At 32.8% G+C, this 14954-nt stretch overlaps 2 protein-coding genes across 3 annotated transcripts; both read left to right on the forward strand.

Annotated features, from left to right (window-relative positions):
* Positions 1 to 1240: 1240 nt before the first annotated feature.
* LOC110711079 (uncharacterized protein C630.12-like) lies at positions 1241 to 9751 on the forward strand. 2 transcript variants are annotated; one of them, XM_021889447.1, is made up of 13 exons: positions 1241 to 1605; positions 2558 to 2611; positions 2685 to 2863; positions 4757 to 4892; positions 5225 to 5321; positions 6133 to 6192; positions 7418 to 7518; positions 7665 to 7699; positions 7789 to 7846; positions 7932 to 8006; positions 8091 to 8248; positions 8371 to 8631; positions 9046 to 9751. In XM_021889447.1, exons 1-13 carry the CDS (start codon positions 1459 to 1461, stop codon positions 9284 to 9286), a joined length of 1602 nt encoding a protein of 533 aa, XP_021745139.1. In that variant the 5' UTR covers positions 1241 to 1458; the 3' UTR covers positions 9287 to 9751. The 2 variants fall into 2 exon arrangements, with proteins under 2 accessions (XP_021745139.1, XP_021745140.1); XM_021889448.1 differs by lacking the exons at positions 1241 to 1605; positions 2558 to 2611 and having other exon boundaries at positions 2774 to 2863; positions 4750 to 4892.
* A 289-nt stretch (positions 9752 to 10040) lies between these two features.
* On the forward strand, positions 10041 to 13741 carry LOC110711080 (protein ALTERED XYLOGLUCAN 4-like). Its single transcript, XM_021889449.1, has 3 exons — positions 10041 to 11449; positions 11578 to 12220; positions 13101 to 13741. Exons 1-3 carry the CDS (start codon positions 11284 to 11286, stop codon positions 13501 to 13503), a joined length of 1212 nt encoding a protein of 403 aa, XP_021745141.1. The 5' UTR covers positions 10041 to 11283; the 3' UTR covers positions 13504 to 13741.
* Positions 13742 to 14954: the final 1213 nt, after the last annotated feature.

The raw sequence follows: 14954 nt of genomic DNA on the forward strand, positions 1-14954 counted from the left end.
GTGATCCTGAGGTGGTGGATGCTTCAATGGTTTGGCATAAAAGTTGCCAATGAGGCTGGTCTAAGAAGGGTGATTGCGGAAACAGACAACCTCAAACTATACCATCATCTGAATAGAAGCAAGGAGATTATGGTGTTGGTGTGTTGTAGGCTGGCCTTCTTAATCTAGCTATTTCAGTTCTTTTTTTTTCTCATGTTAAGAGAGTGTAATAACTAATAAGGTAGTTCATGAACAAGCTATAATTTGAGTCTTCCATTTGGACTTGGGAGTCAATCCTATTGTAAAGTAATCTTTGACCAGGAAAGTTTAATTGAATTCACCTTATAAGAAATGAAAAGGTTTGAGTTTTATTTTATTTTTTATTTTTTATTTATTATTATTTTTTTTTGGAAAGGAATGAAGATTGAGATTAATATTTGTTGGAGATTCTCATTTTCGTTCCGTTTTTATCTTATGTCTCATTATCTATATAAAGTGTATTACATAATTATTTTGTGAATAAATTAATAAAATGATTCCAATTTGATGTTATATTACGTAATAAAGGGTGAGACACAAGATGAGACATATAATTGACTTGGTTTATATGAGCATATGTATTAAAAGAAGCATATTATGTCATTTTTTTTTGTTTGAGTGTGTTGTACACTTGTTATTATTTACTCGTATACATATATTGCTCAGATCATGCTTGTGTACTACTCTGTATATACGTAGTATAAGTTATTTTGTGAATTTGGTATAAAAATTGTATTAAAGCTAATTGATACAACCCCTTTCTTTAAAATTTTGTTAAATATGAGCGTAACCTGGTAAAAATAAGGGCTTCGTTTAGCTTGTTATTGTGTTAAAGTCAATTGATACTAATTTTGAGGAAAAAAAAAAGAAAATATACATTTACTATAAGGATCTTCTAATGAGCGCCCGAAGCGTTAGATAAGGAATAATAATATTGGTTGAAATAATACTGAGTTAAGAATGTATGACAAAATCACACGCCGTTCGATATAATTAATGTTAGTTTTACTATAATATTTCTAGTTTCAATTCTCTTATCCAACGACCCAAGGACGTTTATTACCTTTTGCCATACTATAATAATACAATTAACATAAATTTTATGTTTGGTCAAGGAAGAAAAACCTGAAATACAAGCCACAGTATGTTTTTTCATTCATGTTTAATTGCGAGCATTACCCAATAAAATAAGGGTGTTGTTTAATTTGTTATTGTTTATTTTGTGTTAAAGTCAATTGATACAAATATTGAAAAAAAAAAACTAAAAAAACGAGAAAAAAAAAAAGAAAAGAAAAAGGTTAGACTAAAGAGGAAGCAAATCAAAGCCAGCTTGAACGGAAGAAGCACTACAGTAGCAATTGTGAAGGTCAAGTAATGGTGTCTGTAAAGTGTAATCAGTAATATATGTAGTAGTACTGAACAATTTGTAGAGCTTCAAAAATGGCGATGATGAGAGGGAAAACATGGAAGTTGAGCTTATTCTTTTGCATGATCTGGGCAATCACTATACTCTATGGCGAGATGTTTGCTTACTGGGTTCCTTTTCTTTGGTCTTATTCTTGGCCTCATCAATCCTCTTCTTCTTTGGTTACTTCTCATCTTCCTCTTTTCTTCTTTGTATTGGTTATTTTTTAGCTTGTTTATTGTTGATTTTGGTTGCTTAATTATTGGGATTTGGAAGTCATGATTGTTTTTTTTTTTTTTTATTAAATTTGTTTAGTAGCTGGGTGTTTATTGATTAGCTTTTGATGTAAATTTGTGGGTTTTTCTTGTTAAATTCAATTTTGTTTTGGGGTTTGAAGAAGAAAGAGGGGAAAAAGGATTTTATTTGTGGGTCTTTTTTGTTTTGATTTTGTTTTTTTGTCGTTTCAATTTTTTTTTGGTTTAATGTGCTGATTTGAGCTATAATTAGATGATTTGGCTGGTTTAATGAAGCTGCAACTTAATTGCAAATGTGATTCACAATCAATACATTACTTCTGGGAAGAATTAAGCTGAAAGAAATTTTAAGTGGGTTTCTCAATTAGCTTCTCAATCTTTGAATGACATTTGTAAATAAACAATGCAAAGATAAATTGATTCAGCACAAGTCACTTTTATAATGGCTTCAGATTTTAATGGATTTACAAGCATAAATGATAGTGTTTTGTTCTTTGAGGGAGAGAGGGGGGGGGGGGGGTGACATTATAGGTGGTAGTTTATTCAATACATGAAAATGAATTCTCAAGCTTGTATGACCTAGGTCTTCCTTTAGCCAGTTTCTGTCACCTGAAGAGTTTGTACTTCCTGCCTAACTTTACATGGTATTAATAACACTAATCAATTGATGATGCTAATTGCAAAGTTTCTCAGTTTCTGATATAATAGAACACTACACAAACTAAGAAATAAGAACAATAATTGGCCTTTGATGAAAGGAACACAATGCGAATCATGAAAGGAAGCTGAAGTGGCAAATATTTAAAGCAGTAAATTGTGAAAATGCTTATTTGATGGAATGCTTCTGAATTTTTTTTTTTTTTGTCAAATTTATTTATAGGGAAGTGATACATCGAGCGAATACATAAAAGTAGCTGTCATCACTGACCCTCAGGTGACTTTTGTCTACTGCTTGTATTTGTTCCTGGACCTACCCTTAATCCTAATTCATTATTAATGTGTAACAGCTGATGGACAGAACCTCCCATGATTTTGGTCCCAAATCAGTTGCTTTGGAGATTGCTACATTTTATTCTGATCTTTACATGCGCAGAGCATTTCTTTCTTCAATTTTGCCTTTCAAACCTGATGCAATCTTATTCTTGGGTGACTACTTTGATGGAGGTCCACGGCTGTCAAATAAAGAGTAAGGCCTGATTACATGCACTCATTTGTTACTCATATTTTAGCTGTATGTGTTGGGTGGAGTAGGATGTGCTACAAGTACAAAATTAGCTGTTGTGTGCTTCGTTTCTTGTTGAAGATAAGGATTAAAATATTAATCAATAATATAATTGGTCGATTTTGGACCCTGGACGTAAAATGGTGTTGGTTGTTGCAGTTATTGTCTTATTGCATGATGGTTTATATATATTCTGCTTATATATCCTTTGTATATATAGATACAGTGGCATAACTAGGAAGATTTATTCTGGTACTGGTGTAATACATGTACCATACAAGATGTCTTTATAGTTTAACTAATCATAGATTGGGTAATCAAAGAGATTTTCAAAACAGCGGAGCACACAGAAGAATTTTTAAAAATTAACAGTAAAGTCCATTGGTGTTTCCTCAAAAAATACTTGAGCATGTGATCTGAAATTAGTCACACGAACAGAGTGAATGTTGACGTATATGTATAGATCTTAACCTAGTTCTACTTGTAGAGGAAGTACATTAATGTCTGGATAAATTTTATGAGAAAAAAACATAGCTAGAATCCCATCATTCTAGATATTGTCAACATCTATTTTAAATACACATTATTGATTAAGAACTAAGTCTAAAATTTATCTACTAGAGTAATGTCTGGCAAATGTGTCAAAGGCATTGCTCAAATTTAAACACATAAATTTGGATATCTGCTGCGGATGCCATTAGTTTGACACTGTTCCCTTCAAAATTATACAATTTTTTTAGTGGTGCTAGTGCACAGTCCAACCATTTAGTTTTATGCACTCTATTGGGCTTGCTTTCTTTGTTCAATCTTGCTCTCCATATTCCGAATTCTAATTTATTGTTAGGGGAGTTATAGAGAGCCTTTGGTAAAAGTTAGTAAATTTGATCAATCTTATGCTAAAATAGTCATGTCACATTCATCCAAAATTCTCCTACAACCAATATTCAAAATTAGCTTTTCATACGAGCACATAAACTTCTATTCCAACTCCCTCTTAACCAAGCATTCTCATTTGAGGTTTGGAATAGTCGAACCTCTCTCAACCAAACACCCCTTAACTTTCTAAACCTTTTGGATTCCATTCCTCTCTAGTCAGCCCCCTTGCTTTTGCTAATCTCTTGACTTTGCTATGTTGAATCTTCATTGAAAACTTGAAAATGCCTTCATCGTTGCCCTTTTATTCCTTTTTTATAAGTTCACCCATGGGAGGAAACTGATTGTGGAGCATACCATTAGAAGACAACTAGAGGGAAGACAATTTGACATGGATGTTGATATGTGCTGTTTTTATTTTTGGATCTTGAGTCTCATGATAGTGAGGATAGGCTACAGACTTACAGAGTGGCTAAGGGGAGATAATCAAGCAACTGTTCATTTGAGAAAATAATTGGGGAAAGTTGTACTAGATTTATTTTATTTTTGACTGAAAACAATTTTCAGCATTCTAAAGGCTTTTTTAGTCTTGGACTTTTATGATGTCAGTGTTCCATTAATAACGGACTCCTTGTGCAGCCTATGAATTTTGTATTCTGATCGATCACTACGGGATTTTATAAATGATTTACCTATGATCATTGTGGCTGAAACTTCTTTTTGTGATACCATATTCTTATATTCTTTGAGAGAAATCTTGCATGGTCCTCAGAAGTTCTACATAAATTTTCATCCCTAGTGAATATCACTCTAATCACAGTCATAAATCATGAGTCATATGTAAATTTTCAACTAAAATGATGACAATTTCTCTATGTCGGACTCTAAGTAGTAGTGTAGATGAATCATCGCATTTAATATGTTGAAGTTTGCTCTACGTATGCATTCATGATCAGGAACCACTTACATTCTTTTAGCCAATAGATGGCAGGAATCTTTGAGCCGGTTCAAGCATATCTTTGATCTGGGTAAACAAGGAAAAACTAAAGATATTCCAGTTTACTACATTCCTGGAAACCACGACATTGGCTATGCTGGCCATCTTTTCCATAAGCCAGAGGTATATAGTGTTTTACCTTTTGATCTTGGGTGAATTTTTTCTTGATTAAAGTCTTCAAGGTTTCTAATAAATTTTCTATGTAATTACAACTTAAAAACTTGTTAGCAGAAGTTTTTATTATTTCAAGTACTTTCAAAATGTATTATTTCACAAAGGGTCCCTTATGCAATACAATTTGATCACTTATTATACAATACCCTAAGAGTTGATTCTGATCATGTTTTATGGATCTTGCAACAAACTGGATAGGGAAACAGGCCTAATGTCTCTATATATGGATGTTCATCATTTCCATTTAACCTGCTGACTGGCCTATAATATCTTTGCTGCAGTTTATAGAGCGTTATGAAGGCACTTTTGGCAAAAGAAATTATAATTTCACTATTGGGAAAGTAGACTTTGTTGCAATTGATGCCCAAACCATTGATGGTATATTAAATTTCAATTATCGCAGTATCTTTGTCGCAAATTTGATCTGCATAATTAACAAGGATTTTTATTTGGTTCAGTGGTGTTAATTCAAAATTTCTTGGAACGTTCATAGTTCTCTAAATATTAAAGTGTACTTTTCAATGCCACATAATTTCTTGTTAGGTTCAGAGTGGCCTTAGGGTATCAGTTGTAAACTGTTTGATTCATTAAATTATTATAAGTGCTTGACTTTTGTTTGAAAACTTTATGGCCCACGTTATTTATGGTTCTTATCTTTGTAAATCATATCAATGAGTACATTGTGCAAAGTAGAACTGTGGAAAGTTGTAAAAAAAAGTATTACAAATTACTATTTTTTAGCAAATTGTTGTTCAATAATATAAATCATTGGAATATATTTGTAAGAGTTTGACATACATTGCTTTTTCTATTTTTTTTTTATTGCTTGAAATAGCGGAAATAGATGCAAATGCATGTAGTAATTTGAAATTGCTTCCCATTTTAGATTTTTTTTTAGTTTTGTACGATCTCCATTATTTCTCTAAATAAATAAACACCTTTTTATTAAATATACTTTTTTAGATTAATGCTTTGTTTTCATTTTTCAATATTAATTTTAATCAAATATCCATATGCATGTTATGTCGGTGAATCGGTGATTCATGGAGTCAGTTTTACTAAGGGAATCATTTTATTTTGGTAGCATGGAGTCAATTTTCCTAAAGGAATCATTTTATATTGGTGGTTATGCTTGTGGTTAATGGTTCACGGAGTCAGTTTCACTAAGGGAATTATTTGTTTCTTACAGGTAACATAAAAGACAATACAACTTCATTTACTTGGTCATTTGTGGATGGCTTATCCACGGGTAAGTCAACTTCATTATCTCTCTAACAGCAGTTTGTTCATTTTAGGTAGCTGAACTTTAGTGCTTCCTCTGCCCTCCTAAAAGGCCTTTTATTCAGTTCCATTGTCGTGTGCAAGTGTATGTAGGAGTTTCCTGGTATGAATTGTTAGAAGCTTCAGCAAAGTAACACCAAACCTTGATAAGTTCTTGTCACACTTGTATTAAACAAAGCTCATTGGCAATTCTATTGAACTTGATCTTGTCAGCTGTGACTTGATACTTATAAACACATTGTAATGCATTTCCAAGCATCTTAAAGTGATTGTTTACTTTTTACTTCAAGTAAGCTTGGACACCTGTTTGTTTTCTCATCTAACTCATTTCTCTAAGAGTTCCATAAATTTCATAACATCCCAATAATGTAGTGCAGAAACGCCCAGCATCAGTTTTCTTCCACAAACCAAACTGCATAAGATACCCATCAGAAACAGAAGGCCTAGGCGGCCTTATTCTTTTCCATTCTATTGGAACTCATGAAATCAGCCTTGCATAAATTTTGAGATGCACATCTAATACACGGGCTTGTTTTGTGCCCATAAATGTCAAGAAAAGAACTGTCAGTTGCTTAAAAATTCTCAATTGTCTTGCATCTGCCTCTAGATTTCTAACCTTTCAACTTCACATTAGTCACTGAAACCTTTATCTTTGTTGGACTATAGTTGATAATCACCAGAGGGTATTGAAAGTGGATGGTGTAGAGAGAAAGAAAGCTAAGTGGAGGTGTGGTTTGCACATCTACTGTGGAGATAAAGAGTGAGTTCCCATAAGGTTAGTTGGTCATTATCACACATGTGCGTGTGTTCACACACGGGGGATATTTATTCTGAGTCTCGCTAATATAAGAAAGGGAGGGCTTGCTTTCTGGTCACATAGAAGAGTGAGGATTATTTGATTGATGCTAGTTTAGTGTTTAGCTTTGAGAATGGCTGTCTCGTTTCTACAATTCATACAGAAAGTGTTGAACAACATTAAAACATATTGATTCCTCTAAAATCCATATCCCCATTTCCTTGTTTTTTTGGAGATTATATTTTTGAACTAATTTTGTGTTTACTAACTTTACTTATATCGGATTTCATGCTACATAGAGTCCCATTAAAAATTGAAATACATTTAGATTGAAAGAGGTTATTATTTGGAGAAAGATGTTTAGTGTATGACAACATTAAGTTATCCTCTTCATCAGGTGGAAGAACAAATCCTAGGGTGCTGTTGACCCATATCCCTTTGTACCGTCCGGATTGGACTCCTTGTGGCCCACACCGTTCTTCAGAAATTATCAATCAGGTATTGATGTCTAACCTTTATGAACACCTTATGACTTACTTTCGTTTTACCCCGTTGTGCATTTGTGCAACTTATATTCGCATTACTATCATATATGCCTAACCATTTGGCACTTAACTCACAGGCTTTTTTTCCTTTGTGTTCAGAGGATTTCTCGCTCTGCTTATGATCAGAGGATACTGTAAATTTCATACCTCAAAACTTTTCTGTCAATGTGATATTGCTTTACTCACTCTTTTGTCAATATTGATTATTTTTTGTATGATGCAGATACCAGAATTATGTCACTAAGGAGTCTGCAGAGCATATCTTGGACTCTATTCAACCTGTATGTTCTCTGGCTTTTCCTCTATATGTGAAGCAGAATGAAACTAGTTGCTGCAATAAACAACTTCATTTTTCTGTTTGGTCAGGTACTTGTCCTCTCTGGTCATGATCATGAACAGTGTACAGTCAACCACGAGACAAAACATGGTACTGTCAAGGAGGTAATTAGTCTGATCCAGAATATGTTGCTGATATAGCTGATACGTTGGATACTTAACAAACTAATAACATATTACTACTGCCAGCATACTCTCGGGACGGTAAGTTGGCAACAAGGGAACTTCTATCCATCGTTTATGCTCCTATCTGTAGGCAATTTTACACATGCTAATGGATCTTCTCAAGAACCAGTCATACTTACTCAGCTGTGCTTTCTTCCTACGCAACTGTTCATATATATATGGTAATTGCTTGTAGCTTTACCCGTTTCATTTAAACAATTCGCCTTATCAACTACTCCAAAGTTATTTCAAGTGCTAATGGTTAAATTCGTATGATATTGATTTCCAATTTTAATGATTTCAGGTATATCATACTTTTTGTTGTAACTATTCTTGCTCTGTCAATTTTGCCTACATACGACATAAATCTCCACTTTGGGCATCTGATGACAAAAATAAACAAATTGGTCAGAGAAGATCTTTTTTCAAGTAGTAGAAAAGAGAAAAACGAAGATGAAAACTGTGAATATGAGATGATGTGGGATGCCGAAGGGAGTTTGCATGTCATCAAGAAGCTTAGTAAAACCCCTTTGGTTGTGTCAAAGGAGACGAGCTCAACAGAAAGGTTTGTTGGTCTTTTTACCTTCATTTCACTGCTTTGTGGCTTTGCTGTTGATATTTCGTTCCTTTCATGTCTTAGTCGATCTCATGTAGTCATGTCATGTGTCGATAGAATATCATAAAATGAAGCAAATGGCGCACGCCCACACACACACACACTATTACACACTCTTTTTATCCACAAATTATTGGTAGCTGTACTCTCTATAACTTCATGAGTTCATGATATAAATTTCATTGATACAAAGTTAAGAAGAAAAATATTAATAAAATAGTGTTCATTCAATCAAGTGGAGCCTTGGCACACTGTCTTCTCTCAGTTTTTTGGTAATTTGCATACTATTTTTGGAATGGATTGTTTGCTACTTGATGATAATAGCTCACAACATATTTCAACTAATGGCATGTTTTTGTATAGAGGGAATGCTGTGATGCGTGCTGCTAGGAAACAAATGGTCCTAGAACAAGAGGGTGCAACAAAAGTGGACATTAGTGGAGATCCTGGGTCTGATGTGAAAAACTTGACAAGGTCAAGCAAATCATTACTGAGGATAATGCTGCAACGATTCATTCGTGTACTTGGTATGGTTTTGGTGATCGCTGTGGTGAACGTTCCACTTTACATGATGCTCTTGTTCAAAGATTGGGCTGAACAATGATGCACTCAGGTCACGGTAGGTCTTTTGTAACATCTGTGAATGAAGAACTGGCTAAACAATTTGATTAAAGGTACTTTCCCATTTTACTAGCAGAATTGATAGTTCAAATGATATCCTAGCTGTCGTCGTTCACTGCTTTCATGATGGTGCTTGTTATCAGCTTTCTCTATCTCTGTCTTTTTTCGGGGGCTGGGGAATAGCTTGTTGTAGTATCATGTTACTATTAAGGTTAAAATTGTTGTAAAATCAGAAAAAGGCTTTAATGTCATGTAACTTTGAAATTTAGTGATGTCTATTAGCTGTTGTAGTGAAGGTCTGGTCGTCTGGAGGAAGTAAGGAGCATATCTGTAGTAATACTTTTACAGTTTTATCCAGTATATTCTTTTGAGTATTTACATGGATTATGATCATGTTGAATAATACGTATGTAAACACCTTTATTTATTTATTTATTTTTTATTTATATGTTCTTATATAAATATTTGACTTTCGCAGGAAATTTACGTATTTGTCATTTTATTATCACTGTTCTTTTCTTTATATTCCATTTTTTTTGGAGATGGTTTCTTAAAACGATTCATGATTTTATGCTAGCCATCCAATTATCATTGGGACTATAGAATTTGCTATATACATCCGGGTGTACCGTACATCCGAGTTCATTTGCTAATCTAATCAACAAATGAGCAAGCAATATTTTTACTCATTTGTTGATTAAAGCTCATTTGTTGATTAAATGAGCAAATAACTCCGTGTGTACAGTATACCGGGTGTACATAATAGACTCTCTTGGGACTAAAGCTTTGTTGTTTTTGCCTTTTGGTGTAGTGGAAAGTTTACATTCAACATCACTTGTTCACAAAGTTTAATAAAACAAAGGGTAATTGGTGTGATGAAATTAATGACTCAAAACCTAATTATGATAAGTCACTATAATCAATAAACAAGGTCTCCCCACTTATGAGAGTGAAGTTTTGGATGTCAATTTTACGCGTTCAAGTTGAGTTACCATATTCCCTAAAAAAAAAAATGTTGAGTTACCATATTACTTTAAATTTTGAATATTGAACTTGGGACTGACTATAAACTGCTATTATCTCGTGAAATTCCAGACCAAATGAGCTCAACACGTGAAGTTTCGTTGTCATTTTTAGTATTTTTGCATGCAAAAATTTCAGACCAAACAACACAAGTATACAACCAACAAAACATACCCATGTTTTGATAACATTGATAAGACAAACCTAAGCATTGCAGCAGCCAGCAAATTTGATAATGACTCCTTAAATTTGTTACTCCATACGTCCCTATATTCAAATGTGAACGATTAATTAAGAAGCGTGTTATGAGAATTCATCATTTTCAAACGGAATTAAGATGTACCTACTTTTAGTGTTGCGTGTTTATGTGCTCACGTCATTCTTATTTAAGATTTCTTTTTAACTGGTTGCACCACATATCAATACAATCAATGTATTGGAACGATCGTGTTTTTTTTTTTTTTTTTTTTTTTTTTTTTTTTTTTTTTATTTTTTTTAATGCAAACAAAAGTTACATGTGATTATGTGATGCATGCAAAGTTTCCATGGATAAACATTTGTATGGCATGAACCAATTTATGGTACATGTGGCAACACCGAAAAACTACGAGCAACCAATTCAAAATATTCACTTTATCACATATGTTGCACTTGCCCAATTCCAAGGGCGGAATTTCATGTTCCATAACATTTTATTGTATTTATTAGAAAATTTCCCAAGATTTTATAAATCCCTACGAATATATAATAAGTATATCTCGTGCATTAATACGGTAAAGCTTAGATATATCTTGTAGAAGGTAAAGTACTTTAAAATTAATTTGTTACAAAGTAACAAGAAACAAGGAGGTGAGGGTGTAAAGGGAGGTAGTTCTATATATCTTTCTCTCAAAACTCGGACAACCTTTTATTTTTCTTATTATCCCTTCATTTTTGCAACAATCACAAAAATATTAAATGAGAGAGCTCCTAGAAAATACCAAAACCAATGGATTTGCTTCATTTGTTGGTTACTTAATACTTATCACATCCATCTTGAGCATTTTTGCTTTCCACTCACCTTTCTCTTTAAACATCACCAAAACATTAGAGCAAATCAATTCAATAAATCATCCTCAAAAGGGTATGAATCTACACTATTTTCCCTAGAGAGAGCGTTGTTGTAATTTACATTATATGTGAATTTTCATTAATGTATGTAGTATTATAGTATTTAAACTAATTATATGTTTTTTTAATGATTTTTTTCAGATAAAAATGGAAAATGTGATTTGTTCAAGGGGAAATGGGTTGAAGATTATTCAAAAGGCCCACTATATACAAATGCAACATGCACAACAATTCCAACGTCAAAAGATTGCTTCTTGCATGGGAGGAATGACAAGGAGTTTTTGTATTGGAGATGGAAGCCACACAAATGTGAGCTCCCAAGGTTCGAACTTGATACCTTTTTTCAAATTATGCGCGATAAGAGGCTAGCATTTATAGGAGATTCTGTTGGTAGAAACCAAATGGAGTCTCTTTTATGCATCTTGTCTCAAGAAGAAGCACCAATTGATGTGTATAAGGATGCAAAAGACCAGTCTCGAACATGGTTCTTCCCTAGGAACAATTTCACCCTAATGGTGTTATGGACTAGGTTTTTGGTTAAGGGTGTTGAAAGAGAAGGTGGAGTTTATGATTTGCACCTTGATCAAGTGGATGAAAAATGGGGTTATAATGTGAGTCAAGGTTTAGTGGATTATGCAATCGTTTCAAGTGCTCAATGGTACTTTAGAAAGAATTATTTATTTGAAGGTGGGAAATTAATTGGATGTCTCTATTGCAATGAAGCCAATTTGACTCAATTTAAAGTGAGTTTTGCTATTGGGAAGGCCTTTCAAACTACACTCAGGTAAGCTTAATTAAGGCTTTTAATTTCGTGTTCTAGATGATTAAGTAACGTGCATAAATGACATGTTATGGTTTATGATTTATGGTGAGGTGTGATTATTAGACCATATTAATTTGTTGGGTTATGTTTATGCACAATTACAACCACCACAACCATCCATCTAGCATGAATAAAGGTTGTTAAACATATTGATTTATTTGCAACTGAACCATAGGAAATGTTAACACGAAATTACTGAATATGTTGTAGGAGGTTTTGGGGGTATCCCTTTGTACTCATAATAAGAAACAATGGTTTTATTATTTATTTATTTATTTTGGGAAAGAAACAATGGTTTTATTAGACTATACAGCTAATATTCTATCTTATATTTTATGATTTTGCCAATAATAGCATGATGACAAAAATACATATTTGGCCAATAAATCCTATTCACTTCACCTTTAAAAAGAATAATATTTAAAGTAAATATTTTTTGTTCGGTAAAAATAAGTTCAATTCAATAAAAATAATTTCATTTAAGTAAAAATAAGTTCAGTTCTTTAAAATTCAGTAACTTTAAAGAGTAAATATAATAGAAATTTAGTAAAAAGTCATTTTATTACAAAAAAAAAAAAATTAGTAAAATGAATTTCAATTCAGTAAAAATAATTTAATTAAGTCAAATATAAGGTGAAGTGAACTGACGCGGAGCCTAATTTAAAGTATTTCTTTCTTTATTGTTTTTTTTTTGGGTGGATTTATGTTTGGCTAGATTTATTGTTTATGTAGTAAATTATTTAATCCCTTTATTAACTGGAATAATTAGTTGTTATATCCTAGTAATTAAATTAGATTCTAATTACAAAATATACTAAACGTACATGAAATACACATGCAGCTACATTAATGGTTGCAAAAATTGTAAGGGCATGCTGACCTTGGTGAGAACAATTTCACCAACACATTTCGAAAATGGGACGTGGAACACCGGAGGCCATTGCGAAAGATCAAAACCTTACAACAAAGAAAATATGTTGATATCTAGCAAAAACAATGATGAATGGGAGGTAAGAGACATTCAAATCGAAGAAATCGAAAGAGCAAAGAAAGAAGGCTATTGGAAGGGACAACGAAAATTCCAAGCCTTGGATATCACTAAGGTTATGTTGTTGAGACCGGACGGACACCCGGGTTCACACTGGCGTGACAAGAAGAAGAAAGGGTTCAATGATTGTGTGCATTGGTGCATGCCTGGCCCTATTGATGTGTGGAATGACCTCTTCTTAGCACTACTTAGTTGAGTTCATCCATTGTAGAAATTATGGTTAAATTAGGTTGGATTATAAGTATAATTACAGTATTCTATACATGTATGACAGGGTGGGGGCCGGGGGGGTCTTTATTAATTATTTCAACTCGAGTACTACCAAAATTGTGGTGCTTATGAAAAAGTTGAAATACGCTTCGTACATATTTTACAAATTTTTAAATAAGACCGTCTTATCATCATAAAATTACATTGTAGAATTGTAGGTGAATTGAGTCAAGGAAAAAGGTGAAACTGTGATAGGAATCATAGGGTCACATACTCACTAGTCGCAATGACTCACAAAAATAATCTAATGATAATAATAAAGCGGTCTTTCACACATATACATTATACAAATAATTGAAAAAACGTACTCCATATTGAAGTCTCATAACCGAATAGAAGCAATTTTGTCACGTTTTTTAAGAGGGCAATTTCTAATTCCTATTACGCACTTATCTGTAGAATAAATATAAATGGACGGTAACAGCTTAAATAATAAATTTGTTGTCCATACTCATGAATGATGAATCAATTTTGTCAGTAAATGATTTGAACAATCATTGCACATGCATGCAATAAGCTATTTACGAGTAGGAATTAATTAAGGAGTACATTTCTTAAATACATTAATTCAGTTTTTCACATGATCAATATTTTATGTCAACGTGATGAGCAACTCAAGACTTCAAGCTTTTCTTATCTTATCCAAAAAGATGAGAAAAAGATCGAGAGACTTCAAGCTACGTCCCCCATCCTTCCCTTTTCACATTACTCTCTCTGTTTTTATGTTGGACTTAGGTCGTCCAACTTTTTGAGCCATACACTCGTAATTGCCTTCAATTCACTTCACATTAGTATGATATATTTTTTTTTTTCTTTTTGAAATATGTATGATATTATTATTCACTTTAAACATAATCTACGCATATTTGTTTTAAGAGCTTCTTCTTAAAAAGTCTTATTTTTTTCATCATGTATATGTATATCCTTCAATACTTGTATGCCTAGTAAGAACAAGTATGTAGTACATGAAAAGTGACATTTTAGTATATATGGGAGGTTGATTGGGGAATTTTAATAGTTTGTAGAAAAAAAAAATTAGGTAAAAGTGGATTTAAAGAAAAGAAACGATAAAATGATTAATATTGGTCTTCTTGTCAAAAAAAAAAAAAAAAAAAAAAAAAAACTACCTTGCAATTGTTTAAAAATAGTCATATAGCACATAAAATTTGATTAGTTTTAATTTTGAAATTAAGAAACCAGAAAGTTACAAAATTAGTTATACTTGACTTGACCAATACACTTGGCCTTGCCACACACTCTACACTAGAGGTGTCAAAATCACACCCGTTCTTACTTGATCCAAAAAATATCCAATTTAGATTTAGACTAGCATGAACATAATAATTTTTAGTATAATTCAACTTTAAAAGTTGACCC

The sequence above is a fragment of the Chenopodium quinoa genome, unplaced genomic scaffold (assembly GCF_001683475.1).
Source record: "Chenopodium quinoa cultivar QQ74 unplaced genomic scaffold, ASM168347v1, whole genome shotgun sequence".
NCBI classification, from domain to species: domain Eukaryota; kingdom Viridiplantae; phylum Streptophyta; class Magnoliopsida; order Caryophyllales; family Amaranthaceae; genus Chenopodium; species Chenopodium quinoa.